The sequence below is a fragment of the Saimiri boliviensis genome, chromosome 7 (assembly GCF_048565385.1).
Source record: "Saimiri boliviensis isolate mSaiBol1 chromosome 7, mSaiBol1.pri, whole genome shotgun sequence".
Lineage (NCBI taxonomy): Eukaryota > Metazoa > Chordata > Mammalia > Primates > Cebidae > Saimiri > Saimiri boliviensis.
This window is the reverse complement of record NC_133455.1, coordinates 15,015,317-15,037,389: the sequence shown is the minus strand read 5'-3', so window position 1 is coordinate 15,037,389 and position 22,073 is coordinate 15,015,317. Positions and strand designations below refer to the sequence as shown.

Here is a 22,073-nt window from a genome sequence, read left to right as displayed (position 1 = left end):
TGTAAAGATTTTTAGAGTTGAACTGATTTGAGGCAGGTCTTCTGACTCCCCAAGCAACACTTTCTTGATGACTTTTCCTTTAGTTTCAAAGACCACTCTATTAGTCCATTTTCACACTGCTACAAAGAAATACCCGAGACTGGATAATTTATAAAGAAAAGAGATTCGATTGACCTACAGTTCCACATGACTGGCAGGCCTCAGGAAACTTACAAGCATGGTGGAAGGCGAAGGGGAAGCAGGCACCTTCTTCACAAGGTAGCGGGAGAGAGATGAAAGAGCAAAGTAGGAAGAGCCCCTTACTCCACAGCTTCTGCACAGCAAAAGAAACAGTCATTAGAGTGAATCAGCAACCAACAGAATGGGAAAAAATTTTTGCAGTTTACCCATCTGACAAAGGGCTGATATCCAGAATTTACAAAGAACTAAAACAGATTTACAAGCAAAAAAACAAACAAGCCCATCCAAAAGTGGGCAAAGGATATGAACAGACACTTTACAAAAGAAGACATACATGAGGCCAATGAACATATGAAAAAATGCTCATCATCACTGGTCATCAGAGAAATGCAAATCAAAACTACATTGAGATACCATCTCACACCAGTTAGAAGGGCAATCATTAAAAAATCTAGAGACAACAGATGCTGGAGAGGATGTGGAGAAATAGGAACACTTTTACACTGTTGGTGGGAGTGTAAATTAGTTCAACCATTGTGGAAGACAGTGAGGTGATTCCTCAAGGACCTAGAAATAGAAATTCTATTTGACCCAGCAATCCCATTACTGGGTATATATCCAAAGGATTATAAATCATTCTACTACAAGGACACATGCACACGAATGTTCATTACAGCACTGTTTACAATAGCAAAGACCTGGAATCAACCCAAATGCCTATCGATGATAGACTGGACAGGGAAAATGTGGCACCTATACACCATGGAATATTATGCAGCCATAAAAAACAATGAGTTCGTGTCCTTTGTAGGGACATGGATGAACCTGGAAACCATCATTCTCAGCAAACTGACACAAGAGCAGAAAATCAAACACCGCATGTTCTCACTCATAGGTGGGTGTTGAACAATGAGAACACATGGACACAGGGAGGGGAGCACTACACACTGGGGTCTATTGAGGGGAAATAGGGGAGGGACAGCGGGGGGTGGGGAGTTGGGGAGAGACAGCATGGGGAGAAATGCCAGATGTAGGAGACAGGGAGGAAGGCAGCAAATCACACTGCCACGTGTGTACCTATGCAACAATCTTGCATGTTCTTCACATGTACCCCAGAACCTAAAATGCAATTAAAAAAAAATTCGAGCATTAAAAAAAAGAGCCCCTTATCAGATCATCAGATTTTTTTTTTAACTATTGCACATCACTCATTTATTATACTGATCTGGAAAAAGGATTTAGTACAGTTATGCTCAAAGGAGCACTGGACCCATGTGGCAGAGCCAAGCAACTAGAGCATGATTCAGAAATCAGTGAGACACTTGGACAGGACCAAGAGGCATTTCACTGCTACAAAACAAGATGGGGAGGGATTCAGAAACACATAGCAGGAAGCACTCCTGCCCCTCAGAGGTCAAGGAGCTGATCCCATATTGATATGAGGAATGCTTTATATTCTGATGACCATATGTGGTACTGTTTCAACCGCCACAAGAAACCCCAAAAGGGTTATTGTTTTGTACTATTTATATATACTATACTTTTTTTATATAAAAGTAAATGTAACACCTAAACTAAATTCAGGATTCATCCCAACCTTCTAGAGCCAGCTTCTCTGGGGTCAGGGAGCAAACAGTTGTCATATCACCATGCAGGTTGCATTCATCTGCCACTGAATGACTAGAGCCCCCAGGCAGTGGCCTGACTGCCAACCAGCAGTCTCCTGGGGGTAGACAGCCTCTCTTGTTCTCTTCATTGATCACAGCTTAGCATGTTCCTCCCTTCAAGTCTTTGGTAAACAATGCACTTGCAAAAGCCCGTCACTACCTTTCAACTCTCTTGGATAAGGGGAGCCTTTCTACAGCTTGGACTGAGAACCTGTGCCCTAGAAGTGCAATTCTGACTAGCATTTATGAAGGGAGTGGGTACAGGAGACAAAATGGCTAAAATGAAAATGGAAGCCACCAGTCCCCATCTGCAGCTACAACTCAGGATGTCTACAGATGTGGTCAGTGTGACATGTGCAGGAGGGAGGGGTAGAGGGATGCAACAGGCAGGGAGGGTGCTCCTGGGGCCAGCAGCGTGCCCGCTGGCCTTCACTTCTTGGCCTTCCCCTGGGCAGCCACAGCTTCCATGGCTTTACGCACGGTCTCTTCATCCCCCAGGAACTGCGTGGACTTGATGGGTTTCAAATTCTTGTCCAATTCATAGACTGGAATACCAGTCGGCAAGTTCAGCTCCATGATAGCCTCTTCAGAGAGCCCCTCCAGATGCTTGACAATGCCCCGGAGGCTGTTGCCATGGGCTGCAATCAGTACCCGTTTCCCCTCCTTGATCTGGGGAACTATTTCTTCATTCCAGAAGGGCAGAGCTCCAGCAATCGTGTCCTTCAGACTCTCACAGGAGGGTAACTGATCTTCTGTGAGGTCTGCGTACCTGCAATCCTTACTGATGTTGCTGTAGAAAGGATGGTCGGCTCCATCGGAGGTGGTAGGACATCATAGGAGCGCCTCCAGATCTTCACCTGGGCCTCACTGTGCTTTGCAGCAGTTTCTGCTTTATTGAGACCAGTTAGACTCCCATAGTGCCGCTCATTGAGGCGCCAAGTCCTCACTACTGGCAGCCACATCTGATCAATGGCATCTAGCACTGTCCAGAGGGTCCGGATCGCTCTCTTCTGCACTGAGGTGAAGCAGATGTCAAACTCATAGCCAGCATCTCACAGCGCCTGCCCGCCACGCTTCCCCTCCTCGTGGCCCGCTGGGCTCAGATCGGCGTCATAACAGCCGCTGAAGCGGTTCTCCAAGTTCCAAGCGCTCTCGCCGTGCCGGATCAGCACCAGTTTGTAGGAGGCCATGGCTGCGGGATGGGGATGCAGCACCGACTAAACCATCAGATCTTGTGAGAACTCACTATCACAAGAACAGCATGGGGGAAATCGCCCCCATGATCCACTCACCTTCCTCCCTCGACACCTGGGGATTACAGTTTGAGATGAGACACAGAGCCAAACCATATCAGCCACCTGTTAGGATTTTACCCCAGTGTAAAGCCTGCCTCTAAACAATTAGATGGTTGCAGAGGAGGGTATGGCACCATTTATTTCTTTAGTAATCTTTCATAATTTTGCTTAGTTATCGCATCAGTTGTTTTCTAAAGTTGTGTCACCTGTTCTTCTTTATACGCCCATCATTTGTATTTTATGCCTTTTAAAAAACAGACGAGGGCTGGGTGTGGTGGCTCACGCCAATAATCGCAGCACTTTAGGAGGCCCAAGGCAGGCAGACCACTTGATCCCAGGAGTTTGAGACTGTAGTGAGCCGTGATCGCACCACTGCACTCCAGCCTGGGCCACAGAGTAAGACCGTCTCTCAAAAACAAAACCCAGGAGTATTCAAAGACCCCAGAATTTGGCAATCCATGAGAAATATTTAATGTGTTTCTATGACTTTAATTCAGGGCATCAATATCTCACCACAGCATGTGTCAGCAAATTAATTGTAAATGTGCTGTTTTTAGCCTTAGTATTTAAGAAAAACTTGTTAATCACTTATGATTCCTTTCAAGGAGATTAAAAATGAATAAAACCAGCAGGGCTTGGTGGCTTACATCTGTAATCCCAGCACTTTGGGAGGCCGAGGCGGGCTGATCATGAGGTCAGGAGTTCAAGACCAACCTAACCAACATTGTGAAACCCCTGTCTCTACTAAAAATACAAAAATTAGCCGGACATGGTGGTGCACACGTGTAATCCCAGCTACTCAAGAGGCTGAGGCAGGAGAATTGCTTGAACCTGGAAGGCGGAGATTGCAGTGAGCCGATATTGTGCCATTGCACTCCAGGCTGGGTGAAAAGAGTGAAATTCTGTCTTAAAGTAAATAAGTAAAGAAAGAATAAGACCAGTTTTATCTTAAAAGAAAGAAAGAAAATTTTTAAATGGCATGCTAATGATCAAAACCCCCAGTGTTAACGTTGACCTGGTAGAAAGCAGAGAGTAGGGGCACTGTTACATCACAAGCCTAGGTGAACCGCCTCTTTGGGGTCCCTAGGCAGGGAATAGGGGGAAGCCGTAACTGCCACCATATACTTGCCACTGTCCCTCTGCTGTGTTCCTGAAGCAGGTGACATTAATGTAATCCGATGCAAAGAGTACTGCTACCTCCTAATCAGAACACTGCTGACCCCAGGCCAGCCTCAGAAATCCTCTAAAGATTTTTCTCTTCCTCATCACGTTAAAAAAAAAAAAAAAAAAAAAAAAAAAAAGACTTCAGTATCGATGCTTTGCATGCTCATTGCTGGAAAATACAGACCAGGCCAGACATGGGGGCTCATGCCTGTAACCCCAGCACTTTGGGAGGCTGAGGCAGGTGGATCACTTGACATCTGGAGTTTAAGACCAGCCTGTCCAACATGGCGAATCCCATCTCTACTAAAAACACAAAAATTAGCCAGGCATGGTGGCGCGTGCCTGTAGTCCCAGCTACTTGGGAGGCTGAGGCAGAGTCGCTTGAACCTTGAGGCAGAGATTGTAGTGACCCAAAATTATGCCAGTGCACTCCTGCCTGGGTGACAGAGTGAGATTCAAAAAAAAAGAAAGAAAGAAAATATAGACCTACAAAAAAGAAGAAAATGAAAATAGTCCAGAATCTCCTCGACTCAGAAAAAAACCCTAAAATGTTGATTCCGATTCTCCTCAGTATCTCAAATCACAGAAACCCTGTCCTCTGTGTTCATGAACTAGAGTCTTGCAGCGACACAGATGAACCCAACTGGAAGTTTCTGTTTGTTTTTCTCTGGAGTCGTTTTCCGGAGGCTGATTCTCTAAATTTCGTTGGGTGAGGGGCACGGATTCCGGAGATAGGTAGGTTGCAGTTATGTGTATTTGGGGTTGTTTTCATTTCCAAATATTCACCCCACCCCCAGCTTTGAGGCCGAGAGGTATCGCGAGCCTTTTTCACAAGGGCATGTATATTCAAGATCCATCCGTGTTACTCCGGTGCTGTTTTTCACTTAGAAAAATATTTTTTGGGGGGCCCCGGAAGCTTTTGTTCGTTTGAACGTTAAGTGTTTGAAGCTTGGCTATGGCAGGAATTGGCCTTGGCCGTGAGATCTTAATAGGTACTGATGAGCAGGGCTACAGGACGCCCTGCCTCTCCCGATCCCTGCTCGGGAAGCGCCTAGGTATCTGAGAGCTCGGAGCAGGCTGGAGGAGCGGAGCTTGGAAGCAGGCTGGCGGCTGGCGCCTCCGGTAACCTAGCAACCGGCGCCCTGGCAACGCTAGGGGGCGGGACCGAGGGAGGAAGTCGGAAACGGATGGGCACTTCTCGCGAGAGTTGTTTTTGCGCGCGAACTCTGAGTGCAAGGGTCTCAGGGTCAGGTTGCGGCTGGTCGCTGCGCAGGCGCTTGGGTTACGCGACGTTCTCAGCGGATCTGGTCGCCTTCGTCTCCCCGCCATGGAGACCTCAGCGCTCAAGCAGCAGGAGCAGCCCGCGGCGGCCAAGATCAGGAACCTGCCTTGGTAGGAAGAGGCCGAGCGGCCGTGGTGGGCAGAGGGGGCCGGGCGGCCGCGCGGGGAGGCGGTGGCCGGGGTGGGCAGGTGGCCGGACCCCAGCCCGATCTCGCCCCTTCGCTCCCGGGCCTGCAGTCGGGGCCGAGCCGCAGAGGTTTCTCTCGATGCCCCCCAGGTCCCCAGACTCGTCCGTTCTGTTTAGGACTTTTGCCAGCTCTCACCCTTTCACCCTCAACTCCTTTTGCTGAGGAAGCAAGCGGCGTTCGCACCTGGTGACAGCACAGGGATTCGATCCCGCGTCCTCTGACACCTGCGTTGGCCTCCATGCCAAAATGTCCTCTTCCCACTCTTCAAAACCTGCGATGCGACTATTGGTCACATTTTAAACTAGTAATAACGCTCCCTGCTCAACTTTTATTGAGTGGCGTATTGCTAGATTAGCAGACGCCCTGTTAGATGTTCGAGCCTTACAAAGACCCTAGGAGGTAGGCACCGCTTCGAATTTTACACGGAGGAAACTGCATCTTAGAAAGGTTAAATGACTTGCCTATGGTCCAAGGCTAGAAAATAGGCGTGGAGGTGAATCTAGGAAGTCTGAATTCAGAGCTTGTACCGTTAACCATCCTACTTGAACAGCTATGTCCTAGCAATGCTCTAAAGACTTTGATGCAATTTGGCTTGGTTTCGAAAAGCTCCAAGTTGTCCTTGTCTAGTAGCTAGTTCAATTTGTTTTTATTGTGGTTTTTTTTTAAAAATCCCGTAAGATTGACAGTTGTAACTATTTTATGTATTTATGTATTTATTTTTTTAGAGACAGGGTCTTGCTCTGTTGCCCAGGCTGGAGCGCAGTAGTCTGATCACAGCTCAGTGTAACCTCAAACATTGGGGTTCAAGCCATTCTCCTGCCTCAGCCTCCAAAGCACTGGGACTTTTAGAGGCGAGCTACCAAGCCCAGCATGTAACCATTTTAAAGTGTACAATTCAGTGGCATTAAGTACATTCAGAATGCAGCGTACTGTTGTGGAGTCCTCCCACTATCTAGTTCCAAAATGTCATCATCCCAAATGCAAATCTTGTACCCTTGACAGCCACTCCCTATTCTCCCCTTCCTCTAGCCCCTGGCAACCACTAATCTTCCTGTCTCTGTGGATTTGCCTATTCTGGACGTTTATGTAAGTGGAATCCTACATGATGTGGCCTTTTGTGTCTGGTTTCTTTCCCTCAGCATCACGTTTTAAAGGTTCATGCATGTTGCTGTTTGTATCAGTACTGCATTTCTTGTTATGGCTGAATCATAGTCCATTGTATGAACAGAAGACATTTTATCCATTCTTCTGTTGAAGGCTATTTGGGTATGAGTTCAGTTTCAAATGCACTTTGAAATAGTAGACGCCCATCAGGTTGAGATTATAGGCAAACAGCTGGAAAGATGAGATTAGAACAGTTTTCAACCTCAGCACTATTGACATTTTGGGCCAAGATACTCTGAGTGAGTCTGTGGGAGCTGTCCTGTGCACTGTGGCATGTTTAACATTCCTAGAGACTATGCACTAAGTGCCTAGGACCCTCTGCCCACATGTGACAACTAAATATGTCTTCAGATATCACGAGATGTTCCTAGAAGGACGAAATCACCCCAGTTAAGAACCACTGGTCTGTATTCAAACTTAAAGTGCTTTTTCTTCCTTTTTAAATTAGGATATGAAAGGATTCTTTCTCTTTTTTTTTGAGACAGGGTCTCACTCACTCTGTCGCCTAGGATGGAGTGCAGTGGTGCGATCTCAGTTCACTGCAACGTCTGCCTCCCAGGTTCAAGTGATTCTACCACCTGAGCCTGCTGAGTAGCTGGGACTACAGGGACATGCCACCATACCTGGCTGATTTTTATATTTTTTTGTATTTTTTAATTAAATGGCATATTATTAGGTTAGCAGATGCCCTGTTAGATGTTTGATCCTTACAAAGACCCTAGGAGGTAGCTGTAGAGACAGGGTTTTGCCATGTTGGCCAGGCTGGTCTTGAACTCTGACCTCAAATGATCTACCTGCCTCAGCCTCCCAAAGTGCTGGGATTACAGGTGTGAGCCACTGTGCCTGGCCTACAAGGATTTTTTTTCCCCCTGAGACGGAGTCTTACTCTATGGCCCAGGCTGGAGTACAATGGCATGATATTGGCTCACTGCAACCTCCACCTCCTGGGTTCAAGCAATTCTCCTGCCTCAGTCTTCTGAGTGGCTGGGATTACAGGTGTACGCCACCATGCCCGGCTAATTTTTGTATTTTTAGTAGAGACGGGATTTCACCAAGTTGGTTAGTCTGGTCTTGAACTCCTGACCTTGTGATCCACCTACCTCAGACTCCCAGAGTGTTGAGATTACAGGTGAGGCATCATGTCCACCAAGGATTCTTTTGCATGTAAAATATTCTTGCATTTATATGTCATAATACATGCTAAATTGTATTTCAGGGTTGAGAAATACCGGCCACAGACCCTGAATGATCTCATTTCTCATCAGGACATTCTGAGTACCAGTAAGTATCCATGTGTTCGTTGTTCTTGTCCTGGTTGAAGGACCTGTATAAATTTCTTGGTGATGTTGTCTATCCTAAGTAATAACTTCAGAGAATCTGATTGAGCTTTACAGAATGTGGCTTTAAGATTGTTCATTCATTTTCTTCAGGTAGCTACAGTCTAGTGGGTAAGTCATAAACATGAGCATAAAATAGCAACACAGTAGAGTAAAAATAGCATGACAGAGAATCATTTAAGTTCAAAGACGTCGCCAGCACCCAGAAAACTGCCTGTAACACAGTAGGCACTCAGTAAATACTTGACTGGCTGCATTATTGAGTGAATTCCAATTGCACCAGGAATACAGAGACAAGGCCCCTACGTCAAGTTGTATCCGCCTCTGATTTGGACATTGAATTGGGTTGAAGAGCTTTCAGCCCAACTCAGGGACCTGGGGTGAATGAGGCAGCTCCCAAACACTGATGATGCCCTCCTTTCTTCCCGATCTTCAGTTCAGAAATTTATCAGTGAAGACCGACTGCCACACTTGCTTCTCTATGGCCCCCCAGGGACAGGCAAGACATCCACGATCCTAGCCTGTGCGAAGCAGCTATATAAAGACAAAGAATTTGGCTCCATGGTCTTGGAGGTAAGTAAGATTGTTCTTACTCTACATATAACTTAGGACTCCGGTCTCTTAATTTCAGTTCTGCTGGTTTTATTTTACTTTAAAAGTAAGTTGCCCCACAGGCAGTTAGGAAAGAAAGAAATTTGAAATAAGATATTTTAATTCACTTTTTTCTGTAATGGCCATTTTGGTCTGGATTCGCTTTGGTCAGCTAGAGGGCAGGTGGAGGGCTAGGCACCTTTTCCTTTGCTGTTGCCAACTTCTACCCAAACCCTGCTTATGGTTACTTGGTTGTTGCCTGTCCGCCATGGCCCCTCCGGATCTGTTCTCCACATTTCTCCACCCTATTCTTGCCCGGAAGGCTGAGCTCTACCGACTAGAAACTCATTTACCCTCTGGCTCCTGGTTGGGATTGGCCAATCGGGGCCCTGGCAGGGGTAGGGAAGGAAGTGAGTGATGCCTGGACCTTCTCTGGGGGCTGACACCACCGGCAGCGTGGCCCACCTGGAGGGTACATCTCACAGGTGGTACCTTTCCGGTAGCCCTCTCCATGTGCCTATAGCCACTCCCTTCACTAACTCCTTCAGGCTCAAAGGCGACAGGGATTGCATAGCCCTGTGATTTTCCTATATCACACCTTTAAAAAGATCTCTTGGGCTGGGTGTAGTGGCTCACACCTATAATCCCAACACTTTGGGAGGCTGAGGTGAGTGGATTGCCTGAGGTCAGGAACTCGAGACCACCCTGGCCAACATGGTGAAACCCTATCTCTAATTTAAAAAATATATAAAAAATTAGCCAGGTGACTTTGGGAGGCTGAGGCGGGTGGATCACCTGAGGTCAGGAGTTCAAGACCAGCCTGGCCATCATGGTGAAACCCCATCTTAATATTAAAAAATTTAAAAAAAATTTTTTTTAAGAAAAAAAAAATTAGGCCGGGCGCGGTGGCTCAAGCCTGTAATCCCAGCACTTTGGGAGGCCGAGGCGGGTGGATCACAAGGTTGAGAGATCGAGACCAACCTGGTCAACATGGTGAAACCCCGTCTCTACTAAAAATATAAAAAATGAGCTGGGCATGGTGGCGCGTGCCTGTAATCCCAGCTACTCAGGAGGCTGAGGCAGGAGAATTGCCTGAACCCAGGAGGCGGAGGTTGCGGTGAGCCGATATCGCGCCATTGCACTCCAGCCTGGGTAACAAGAGCGAAACTCCGTCTCAAAAAAAAAAAAGAAAAGAAAAAAAAAATTAGCCAGCAAGGTGGCGGACACCTGTAATCCCAGCTATTCAGGAAGCTGAGGAAAGAGAATTGCTGGAACCTGGGAGGCGAGAGTTGCAGTGAGCTGAGATCGTGCCATTGCATTCCAGCCTGGGTAACAAGAGTGAAACTCCGTTTCAAAAAAAATAAAAATAAAAATAAAAATAGATGTCCTGTTTAATTCTCTGCAAATTGCTGCATTTAAGTATGCCGTCTATATATTGCTGAGACCTTGACTAATATACTTAGATTCAAAAATCTGAGTATTGTCTATTGCAAGAAAAAAATGTTTAACTTACTTTTTAGACATGGGTATCAGAACTTTGCTGCTACTAATGTCCTTATTTCGGTTTATCAAGAACTTGGTAACCTTGGGATTGTGGTAGTTAAATTTGGATCATTCTGCTCATACCAGAGGTGCTGCTCAGTGTAATCATACCAATTAATTATTTCTTCAATTTATGTAAGAGTCCTTGTCCTCAAAGGGTGGGGATAATATAGCCATCTGTCTTTCGGAATGTAAGGTAATGAGTTAGTGAGTTTTGTTAGACGTAGAAAGCTAGTCTGCTGAGCTGGACTAATGAAGACACACACTGAAACCCAGAACTTGTAGATAGCACAGCAACATGCTTTGTGTTTTGGCTTTTGTCTTCTGCATTTAGCTGAATGCTTCAGATGACCGAGGAATAGACATCGTTCGAGGACCAATCCTGAGCTTTGCTAGCACAAGGACAATATTTAAGTAAGAATTATTTATATCATTTCTCTCCCTTGATCTTGATTAATAAGATGATATGGTTCAATTTTTTAACCCTTTCCTTTGCCAGTTTATATGGGTTGAAAAAAAGTGACTTTGTTGAAAGCAGCCATGGAAAAGAGATAACAGGGTTGGTAGTAAGAAGTGTTATAATGCAACTATTAAAAGAAAATGTTATCTACGTCTGTAGATACCTGTATTAGGAAGTTCTTTTTTGTTGTTTGTTTGTTTGTGGAGACAGGGTCTCCTTCTATCAGGCTGGAGTGCAACAGCATGATCTCAGCTCACTGCAACCTCCATCTCCCATGCTCAAACGATCCTCCAGCCTCAGCCTCCCAAGTAGCTGGGACTACAGGCACAAGCCATCATGTCCAACTAGTTTTTGTATTTTTTAGTAGACATGGGGTGTCCCCATGTTGCCTAGGCTGGTCTAGAACTCCTAAGCTCAAGCGATCTGCCTGCCACAGCCTCCCAAAGTGCTGGGATTACAGGCGTGAGCCCGGCCTGTAAATACCAAGTTCTTTAGGGAAACATTAACTTCATTTTTAGTTCCTGGGAGCTGGTTAGACTACCCTAAGACTGGATGAGCTCGTTGAATTTAAACAAAAATAAATTGAGATCAGGAAGGATAAGTAGGATGGTGGCTAAAAAAAAGAAAGAAAGAAAAAGGGTGAGGGCCCGGCACAGTGGCTCATGCCTGTAATCCTAGGACTTTGGGAGACCTAGGCGGTTGGATCAGCTGAGGTCACGAGTTCAAGACCAGCCCAGCCAACATAGTAAAACCTTGTCTCTACTGAAAATACAAAAATTATCTGCGCATGGTGGCAGGCACCTGTAATCCCAGCTACCCGGGAGGCAGAGGCTGCAGTGAGCTGAGATCACAACCCTGCACTACAGCCTGGGCAACAGAGCAAAAACTCCATCTCAAACAAAAAGAAAAAGGATGAGAAGACTGAGACCTGAGTGAAGGCGATGGAGAAAGCAGTTGGCATGATAGGGGACTCTGTGGAAGGAAGGTGACGGTGCCAGAGGACACAGCACACAGAAGCAAAGGAATCAGTCCTCAGTTCCCACCAAGGGTTGAAAGAGTGATGGGCCGTTTCCTCTCTGAGTGGCCAAAGATGTTTGCCTTGGTCAAAGTTCTAGAAGAAATAGCTTTTCTGAGACAAGGCCTGATGGCACCAATGGGAAGATGCAGGTTTGGGTTCAGAGATTGAGGTGAGATCGAAGACATCTTTAGACAGCACCGTTTGTTTTTCTAGGAAAGGCTTTAAGCTGGTGATCTTGGACGAAGCGGATGCCATGACTCAGGACGCCCAGAATGCCTTGAGAAGAGGTCAGCGGAGCCACCGTGCAGCATGTGGGCTGCAGAGCACACCGCAGGGGGAATTAGGAACTTCGTTTCTTGTTGTTGTTGTTTTGTTGTTTTTGCCTCTGTCGCCCAGACTGGAGTGCAGTGGTGTAATCTCGGCTTACTGCAACCTCTGCCTTTCAGGTTCAAGCGATTGTCCAACCTCAGCCTCTCAGGTGGCTGAGATTACAGGCACATGCCACCCAGCTAATTTTTATATTTTTAGTAGAGATGGGGTTTTACCACGTTGGCCAGGCTGGTCTCGAGCTCTTGACCTCAGGTGATCTGCCCACCTCGGCCTTCCAAAGTGCTGGAATTACAGGAGAATTAGGAACTCTGGACATGAGATACAGCATGGCTTGTTTTCAGTTTTCATCTTCTGGCCCAGAGAACTCTGTACACCTTTCTCTGTGTCTCCCATCTGATGATGCAGGCAATTTACCTAGTGGGACCTTCCCTTTCAGCAGCCTAAGGACTAAGCCCTGTGCGGACTTTTAAGTCTGGCCCGTCACTGGTGTTCAACCTCCTTTGACACTGAGTTCAATTTCAGGGTTGGGAATTCGTATCTTTCCATGGGACGGGGTATGGAAAATCTTTCATCCCTGAACTATTGGCTAGTCCTTTCTGCTAATGGTACCTTTTGGACCACAATAGCTAGGAAAAGAATATCTGAAGTTGAGGTGCGCTCAGAGCCGACGTTACTGCCTGCCGAGTGAATGATCTGGCAGGAGGGGGGAGAGCACCCTGGGACTTGTCTGTCTTCGGGGGCCTAGTGCAGTGCTTTTCTCTTAAACGATACTTGTAATCTCTCATTAAGATTCCAAGTGAATCAGCTTTGAGCGAAGAACGATCTTTAGGAGTTCGTGGGGAGGGAGTAGATGGCAGCACATGTTTTAGAAGAGGAGGAGGAGGAGGACAGTGAGAATATCTTCTGGTCCTAGAAGCTTGGCAGCCTTTCTTCGGCATCTTGTTCTGCCGAGTGACTGTCAGTCTGGGCAGATCCCCATGCGAGAACACTGGGTACCTACAGAACGGAACTGGTATCATAAGCATGTCTCTGTTCGGGCTATTGCTCCCTTGAGTGCTCTAAGGCCTCCAGAAAGTGTCCATGGAAAAGTCTGCAAAAAGCTGTCCCCGTCCTGGCCCATAGAAGGTGAAGAATCATCAACCTGCCAAATATAATTTTGTGTAAAAGGACAAGAAGCAGTCTCATAATCTTAATGGGATTAAGTGCCAGAATCGTGGCAAGCGGTAAAAAAGGAAGCATTTCGTAAAATACCACTGAGGCATGTTTACCAGCTTATGAAAGAGGAGTGGCTAGGCAGGGCGTGGTGGCTCGTGCCTGTAATCCCAGCACTTTGGGAGCTGAGGCGGGCAGACCACTGGAGGTTAAGAGTTCAAGATCAGGCTGGCCAATATGGTGAAACCCTGTCTCTACTAAAACTACAGAACTTGGCCGGGCATGGTGGCGCGTGCCTGTAATCCCAGCTACTCGGGAGGCTGAAGCAAGAGAATCGCTTGAACGCGGGAGGCAGAGGTTGCAGTGAGCCAAGATCATGCTATTGCACTCCAGCCTGGGTAACAGAGCGAGACTGCTTCAAAAAAGAAAAAAAGAGGAGTGGGCTGGTCTCTGATCTGAACAGGCCAGCACTGCCCTGTCTCTTCCCAGGCTGCAGCCTCCTTGTTTATATTCTTTCTTTTTTGAGACGGAGTCATCATTTTGGCTCACTGCAACCTCCACCTCCCGGATTCCAGCAATTCTCCTGCCTCAGCCTCCCGAGTAGCTCGGATTCCAGGCATGCACCACCACGCCTGGCTAATTTTTGTATTTTTAGGAGAGATCGGGTTTTGCCATGTTGCCCAAGCTCATCTCAAACTCCTCACCTCAAATGATCCTCCTGCCTCAGCTTTCCAAAGTGCTGGGATTACAGACATGAGCCACCGCGCCCGGCCAACCACCTCACTTGCTTGCAGTCTCAAATCTTTTCCTATACCCTTGTGGCCATAGAAAAGTTCAGGATTTCTGGGTTCCTTGAAAAATCAGAATGGACTTTGACATGAGGTGGTTTTATTTTCTTTCACCAGTAATTGAGAAATTCACAGAAAATACCAGATTCTGCCTTATCTGTAACTATCTGTCAAAGATCATCCCCGCCTTGCAGTCCCGCTGTACGAGGTTTCGGTTCGGTCCCCTGACACCCGAACTCATGGTTCCCCGCCTGGAACATGTCGTAGAAGAAGAGAAGTGAGTATTTTGCTAGCCATTGAGGACACAGCGTAGTAGAAACAGGCTTCTGTAGAAACAGGCCTCTGGGATGGCTGGCTGGTTCATTTGTAGAGGAGATGTTGGAAAATGACTTAGCAGACTGCCTAACACAGGGGGAGCCTTGGGGACCGTCCGCTGCTGTCATTTTCTCTGCTGTCTCAAGGCCGTTCCTCGTAAAAGTCATTTGGTTCTTCATTTTTCTTGATTCCATCCTCCCCTGGAAGCTGTCCCAATTTCCTCCTACTCTTCTTTGTCATTGGAAACTGCAGGCTGCCGAGTCCCTTCTGCAAAGATGCTTCCAGCCTTTTTAGACTAGAAGGGAAGGTTCTGAGACATCCCATTCTGTGTAATCAAATGCCAAGCAAGTAGCCGACCTGAGCAGCTGCTCGTTGTAAAGGAGGAGTTTCGGCTGTGTGATCATGGGTTGTGCCAGGCCTCCGTCCTCCCCAGAGAGCAGAACTCAAGGCCTCTGGCTTCCTGGGAGAATGCTCGCTCCTAAGTACTAGCTGTCCTTGATTTTGGTTGCCTGTGACTACTGATGTGAAGCCCAGGTCCCTAAAAACCAGAGTGAATTCTAGATCATGTCGATCAGGAGATTATTAACTCTTTTCCTGTCTTTCCTTCATTCCTTTAAAGCCTTAATCATTCCAGACCATCTTGTTCCTTTCGTGAAGGCTGGTGCTCTCAGGGGGCCTCGTAAATCCCTTTTGCGTATTTCTTTCAGAGTTGATATAAGTGAAGATGGGATGAAAGCACTTGTCACCCTTTCCAGCGGAGACATGCGCAGGGCTCTGAACATTTTGCAGGTATGGTCCCAGCAAACTTTTTTTTTTTTTTTTTTTTTTTTTGAGACAGAGTCTTGCTCTGTCGTCCAGGCTGGGGTGCAGCAGCATGATCTCAGGTCACTGCAACCTCTGCCTCCTGGGTTCAAGTGAGTCTCCTTCCTCCTGAGCAGCTGGGATTACAGGCACCACTACCACTCCCAGCTAATTTTTGTATTTTTTAGTAAAGATGGAATTTTGCCATGTTGGCCAGGCTGGTCTCTAACCCCTGACTTCAAGTGATCCACCCACCTGGGCTTCCCAAAGTGCGAGGATTACAGGTGTGAGCCACTATGCCCGGCCTGGTCCCAGCAAATCTTGAGTCATTGTTTTGCAATAGTGTTTCAAGAAAGACCTAAGCAACAGCATGACCAATCTGTAAATTTAGAAATCTACAACTGGTAAGACCTTGATTTCATAACCTGCTAGATTCCCCCTCCTCACTTTGTATTCTGATTAATTGAAAATAAGTCACTTGTTGTAGGCCGAGTATGGTGGCTCACGCCTATAACCCCAGCACTTAGGGAGGCCAAGGCAGGTGGATTGCCTCAGCCCAGGAGCTGGAGGCCAGCCTGGGCAACATAGTGAGACTGTCTCCACTAAGGAAAAAAACATAAGCCAGGTGTGGTGGTGCACGCCTGCAGTCCCAGCTACTTAGGAGGCTGAGGCAGGAGGGTGACTTGAGCCTAGGAAGTCGAGGCTGCAGTGAGCCACGATCATGCCACTGCACTCCAGCAAGGCCCTGTCTCAAAACACAGAGAAGAACAAAATTTTATAAAACAAAAAGAATCAGTTGTTGCAAAGAAGGCAAAGGGAGAGCAGGACTTGGCACTGTAATAGCCAACAGGCTAGGGCATCCTCTGATGAGCGACTCTTCCCTCTGTCCAACACATGGGGTTCCAGTTGCCTTGTGCCCGTGGAACTTTGCTGTCCACCTGCATTGCTGCAGTTTCTTCTTGGCTCCCTGCAACTTGGTGGCTGCCGTGACAGTCACTGTGATCTCCCCCTTCCCTCTCTGTCTGCACAGAGCACCAATATGGCCTTTGGGAAGGTGACGGAGGAGACTGTCTACACCTGCACTGGGCACCCCCTCAAGTCAGACATCGCCAACATCCTGGACTGGATGTTGAATCAAGATTTCACCACCGCCTACAGAAGTATCCTTTCTCATGACCTCCTGGCCACTGAGACCTGAAGGTGGCCCCAGGAGTTCAGGCTGCAGGTAGCACCCACACCTTGCTGGCAAAGGACGACTGGCTTCAGGTGACTCTGGTCAGCTTGTTGTGGGAATGAGACGTCTGTAGGTGAAGTGGGTACTTGTCTTTAACACTCCAGAGTTCTTGAAGGGCACTGACCTTCAAGCCAGGGGACGGCCTAAAGCAGCTTCACTCTCAGATGGGAGAAAAGCTTAGGCCTTGGCATTGAAGGTGCAGTCATTTTCAAGTGGTCAGTGATAGTGATAGCTGTTGTGCTATGAAATTAAAGGCTAGGAATGGTGATACGAACTCTTTTTGAAAATGCATTTGGGGCCAGGTGCAGTGGTTCACGCCTGTAATCCCAACACCTTGGGAGGCTGAGGCAGGCAGATCACTTGAGGTCAAGAGTTAGCCATAACACGGTGAACCCCCGTTTCTACTAAAAATGCAGAAATTAGCTGGGCGTGGTGGCAGGTGCCTGTAGTTCCAGCTACTCAGGAGGCTGAGGCATGAGAATTGCTGGAACTCAGGAGGCGGAGGTTGCAGTGAGCTGAGATTGCACCACTTCAAAGAAAGAGAAAAAGGAAGGAAGGAAGGAAATGCAATTGGCTTTATTCTCTACTAGAAGGAGATACATTTATCTTTCAGAAAGCCCTTAGTGAAGATGAAACAAAGAAAAATAATCAACACGCGCAGCTTCAAGTTGAAAGAGAAACAGTTGTTGGGATTAAAAGCCCTACTTTAAAAAGTCACTTGCCAGGGTTTGAATTCAAAACTCTCTGCAGTATGTTTGTTCTGGAACTTGTTCCCTTTGCCTTAACTGCTCCTCTCTAGATATTACAGAGTTGAAAACTCTGAAGGGGTTGGCACTGCACGATATCCTGACAGAGATACACTTGTTTGTGCATAGAGGTAACTTAACATTATTCCCCTAGCTGAGAAGCTGTGAAGAAGGTAGCCTGCTTTGGGGTTAAGATGGTTAGAACAGGAGGCTTCATTCTTGAAACAAAGAAACGAATGAAGTATAAATCAGACCCTTTCTTTTTAGCAGTTCTGTCTTGCCACTGTTTAAAATTTTGTTCCAGAGCTGGGTGTAATGGCTCACACCTGTAATCCCAGCACTTTGGGAGGCCAAAGCAGGCAAATCACCTGAGGTCAGGAGTTCGAGACTAGCCTGACCAACATGTGAAACCCTGTCTCTACTAAAGATACAAAAAATTAGCCGGGTCTGGTGGTGCAGGCCTGTAATCCCAGCTGCTTGGGAGGCTGAGGTGGGAGAATTGTTTGAACCTGAGAGATCGAGGTTGCAGTGAGCTGAGATTTGTCACTGCACACCAGCTTGGATGACAGCTAGAGTCTGTCTAAATAAAAAAAAAAACAAAAAAAACAAAAAAAACTTTGTTCCAGAAACCTTTATTTTGTTTTTATTTTTTTATTTTTTATTATACTTTAAGTTCTGTGTGCAGGATTGTTACATAGGTATACACAGTGGTTTGCTGCATCCATCACCCACCATCTACATTAGGTATTTCTTCTAATGCTATCTCTCCCCTAGCCCCCACCCCCCAAAAACCCTCTTGTAATGTCTAAAACTGCTAGGGAGAGTGAAAATACCTGGAGGCTAACTTTATTTCCTCTAGGGGTATTTTATAGCAGTAAGTAGTATATATTAATTCACATTTCTTAAAAAAAAAACACATATGGCTGGGCATGGTGGCTCACACCTGTAATCCCAGCACTTGGGGAGGCTGAGGTGGGCAGATCACGAGGTCAGGCGTTCGAGACCAGCCTGTCCAATATGGTGAAACCCCATTTCTACTAAAAAATACAAAAATTAGCCGGGTGTGGTGGTGCATGCCTGTAGTCCCAGCCACTCAAGGCTAAGGCAGGAGAATCACTTGAACCTGGGAGGCGGAGGTTGCGGTGAGCCAAGATCATGCCACCGCACTCCAGCCTAGGCAACAGAGGGAGACTCCATCTCGGAAAAAAAAAAAAAAAACCAGTAAGTGGGAACCCAGCATTCAAGTTAACTTGGAGAACTACCCATCTGCTAAGAGCAGTGCAATGATCCTTTGGTGCTCTTAGGATCAATTTGGTATCTGCTAATATTCCTTTTCCTTTTTGGCTACCCTGTAAAAAATCACAAAAATAGAGTGGGTAAAATGTGTGAAATCAGCACGGTTCTTACTTTCTTAGAGGTGTGGTTCTATGAGCAGGCTGAGGCCTCGCAACTAGTTCGGTGTTAAGGGGATTTGATGTTCAAATTCTTTTTTCCCCTGGGGGGGGGGTTTTGACAGTGAAGATTGACAGACCTAACTCATTTGATTTTGTTTTTCCCCAGTTGACTTTCCATCTTCAGTTCGAATACATTTATTGACCAAAATGGCAGACATTGAGTGAGTACTTCCCGTCCCAATTTAATGATTTTCCTCTTTTTTTCCCCTGTTGTATTTGTTTCAACTTTCTGTTTGAGTTTTTTTCCTAAATCATTCACATATGGTAGAATCTAGTCTGGTGACATTGAATGGAATGAAGGGAAGCGGGTGAGCTGCTGAAAGAACATGGGGATAAACTCAGCGGTCAAGTTCAGATCAGTTACATATCTCAAATGAAGGTCTCTCCTTGGACCTCACAGGACCACATTGATTCTGAAAATGCCCTCGTTATTTGGGAGGCCTGCTTCCGTTCAACGCCCAGCTGTTATTAAGGCATTTTGGCATACTAAAGCATATTGGAGAGAAAAGTAAACACAAACTCAATTTTCCACTTTGCCTTGTTCCATAAACGCTGTTATTAGCCCCCAGTGAAGCTGGCAGCTATCATTTTAAGTAGACAGAGCATCGAGTTCAACACAGACGTCAGCATAGACCAACTCTAATTTGTGGCATTGGCTTTCACATGGAACAAATTAGGTCACCTCTCCTCATTGCATTGTGAATATGATGATTTTGCTCTCAGTGACTGGGCATTTAAAGGTGGTGAGATGAACTCCAGTGTCCTATTTTACTGACTAGACCACAGGCCCACCGATACAACAGCCAAACTTCCCAGTGAAATGACTTATGAGGAAGGAAATCTCCATTTTTTTTCCCCTCTTAATGTATTTTGCCGATGAAATAATCCTTCATTACATAAATTTTGTATATCTGTATAGTTAGGACAAAGTTCAGTTCGGAACACCACTGTCGATACCTAAGAATTTCTTTCTTTCTTTGTTTTGAGACAGTCTCACTCTGTCGCCCATGCTAGAGTGCAGTGACGTGATCTTGGCTCACGGCAACTTCTGCCTCCCAGATTCAAGCAGTACTCCTGCCTCAGCCTCCCGAGTAGCTGGGATTACAGGCATGCGCTACCATGCCCAGCCAACTTTTGTGGGTTGTTTTGTAGAGACAGGGGTTTTACCATGTTGGGCCAGGCTGGCCTCAAGTGATTTGCCCACCTTGGCCCCGCAACGTGCTGGGATTACAGGCGTGAGCCACCATACCTGGCCTGACACCTAATAATTTTTAAAACTGAATCTGTCCTTAGAAGTTTGAAACATCAGATTTATAAATCAGTGAGTAGGGCAGAGAAGAAAATGTTAGGGGGACACATACAAGATTGCCATTCAGGGTAAATTTGTTTCATCAGTTCCCCTCCCCACTCCTTCAACAGATTTCAGCCCTAGATTGCTTGTTCTCTTGTGAAAAGGCAGCTGTGTGTGCATTTTCTTACCCTGTGTTTGGTTTCCATTAGGTACAGGCTTTCTGTTGGCACCAATGAGAAGATCCAGCTGAGTTCCCTCATTGCTGCTTTTCAAGTCACCAGAGACCTGATTGTAGCAGAGGCCTAGATGCTCCGAGGGCTGTTCACCCTTCTCAGGGCCCAGCAGTGACAGAAGAGCAGAGGACAGTTACGGGATGAACTGCTGCCTGGGGCCGTGGGATGAACCAGTCACCCCAAATCTGGGAAAATTCCCTTCTAGGCGAGAATGGGCAGGCATTTAAAAAGTACCATTTTTGTGGTGGTTTGGAGTGGGGAGGTACAAAATAATTTTAACGTGTAACTCACATTACACTGCCCATCTTTCATAAGGAAAAAATAACCTTTTTTATTTTAAAGTCATAAGGCTTTCACCTTTTAGTTGCTTGGATGACAGGGAATTAGCCTGTCCCATTTTGCTCTGGAACAGAAGGCTTTCAAATCTAATATGGTCCAAGTGTCTTCCTACCCAAGGTAAATATCATCTCCACAATTACATTTATGATTCTAATATTTGGCATTCTGTCTGTATCTAATTCACATAGATGTTAATGGATGTCTGGCCAAAACTACTATACTCATAAAATGGGCTGAATCCTCTTAGGTTAAAAACTCATCTTTTTATTTACCCTCTGGTAGAAGTTACCAGCAGGTTCCAAATTGATGTGGATGACAAGAAAGACCTTAAAGATAATACACAGCCTTAAACTATGCCATTGTGGGCCAGAGGCTGTATACAACACAACTGTTTAATGCAGGAGCGGGGCCAGTGAGACTGAGCCTGACTCAACCTAGAACTGCGGAGGGACTGGGACTTTTGCACAGATTTAACATTTATTTTACAGCAGTCATGCATTTGTATGTTAGTGTTCTTTAAAATAAAAAACAAAGCAGCCTGCTGGCTGTGTTACAAGTGACTCTTCTTGGACAGCCAGAGAGATGCTGACTTTGTCAAACTTGCATTTATTTGAAAACTTTGTCTAATATCACAGAATAAACTTTCTTTGGATGCTGTTTTTTATATAAGTGTTAAATTATTAAACTATCAAATGGAAAAAGTCACTTATTATCTTTATCCGTGGAGGATTCACCCCCTTAAGGACAGCAGCAAAGTTTGAAGCTAAATCTGACAGCCAACCAGGCCTCAAACCACCCAGAGTCTCAGCCTCTGCTATACCTGGAACTTCAAGTGTACCATGAAATGTAAATGCTGGTCAATCCATTCCCAGCTCTTCTGCTATGCTACTTATATGTTTATTTTTTGAGGCAGGATCATGCTGTCACCCAGGCTGCAGTACAATGGCAATCATGGCTCATTGCAGCCTCCATGTTCCAGGCTCAAGGAGTTCTCCCATCTCAGCCTCCTGAGTAGCTAGAACCACAGATACGTGCCACCATGTCTGGCTAATTTTTTTTTTTTTCTTTTTGAGATAGGGTCTTGCTCTGTCACCCAGGCTGGAGTGCAGTGGTGCAATCACGGCTCCGCTGCATGACTCACTGCAGCCTCAAGGGCTTGGTCTCAAGCCATCCTCCCACCTCAGCCTCCTGAGTAGCTGGAGCTACAGGTACATACCACTACCACACCCAGCTAAGTTTTTTGGCTTTTTTTTTTTTTTAAATAGAGGTGAGGTCTCATCTCACTCTATTGCTCAAGCTGAACTTGAACTCCTGGGCTCAAGCAATCCTCCCACCTCAGCCTCCCAAAGTGCTGGGATTACAGGCATGTGCCATCACGCCCAGTCCTGTTTGTTTTAAAAGGGGATTTTTTTTTTTTCTTAATGTGAAAAAAATGAAACAGAGCCAAAAGCTTTTAACTGTTTTTTTCTTTCCTTCAATGAAAGCCTCTCATTTTGAAAAGAA

The 22,073-nt window shown here is 46.2% G+C and overlaps 1 protein-coding gene and 1 pseudogene across 2 annotated transcripts; one reads left to right on the top strand and one right to left on the bottom strand.

The window, feature by feature from the left end:
* Window positions 1-1,983: 1,983 nt before the first annotated feature.
* Window positions 1,984-3,046, bottom strand: LOC101033398 (phosphoglycerate mutase 1 pseudogene; annotated as a pseudogene).
* A 2,462-nt stretch (window positions 3,047-5,508) lies between these two features.
* On the top strand, window positions 5,509-21,958 carry RFC5 (replication factor C subunit 5). 2 transcript variants are annotated; one of them, XM_074402179.1, is made up of 12 exons: window positions 5,512-5,698; window positions 6,805-6,861; window positions 8,156-8,220; window positions 8,713-8,849; window positions 10,744-10,823; window positions 12,101-12,174; window positions 14,275-14,434; window positions 15,180-15,261; window positions 16,304-16,433; window positions 17,307-17,384; window positions 18,814-18,868; window positions 20,208-21,958. In XM_074402179.1, exons 1-12 carry the CDS (start codon window positions 5,634-5,636, stop codon window positions 20,302-20,304), a joined length of 1,080 nt encoding a protein of 359 aa, XP_074258280.1. In that variant the 5' UTR covers window positions 5,512-5,633; the 3' UTR covers window positions 20,305-21,958. The 2 variants fall into 2 exon arrangements, with proteins under 2 accessions (XP_003932252.1, XP_074258280.1); XM_003932203.4 differs by lacking the exon at window positions 6,805-6,861 and having other exon boundaries at window positions 5,509-5,698.
* Window positions 21,959-22,073: the final 115 nt, after the last annotated feature.

What these genes read in the sequence shown, in the direction of transcription:
- RFC5 (XM_074402179.1), top strand. Translation starts at nt 5,634, where the DNA reads ATGGAGACCTCAGCGCTCAAGCAGCAGGAGCAGCCCGCGGCGGCCAAG. An exon ending in TGCCTATTCTGGACGTTTAT is followed by an intron (nt 6,862 to 8,155) that starts GTAAGTGGAATC and finishes ATTGTATTTCAG; the next exon opens with GGTTGAGAAATACCGGCCAC. An exon ending in TTTCACCACCGCCTACAGAA is followed by an intron (nt 16,434 to 17,306) that starts GTATCCTTTCTC and finishes GCTCCTCTCTAG; the next exon opens with ATATTACAGAGTTGAAAACT.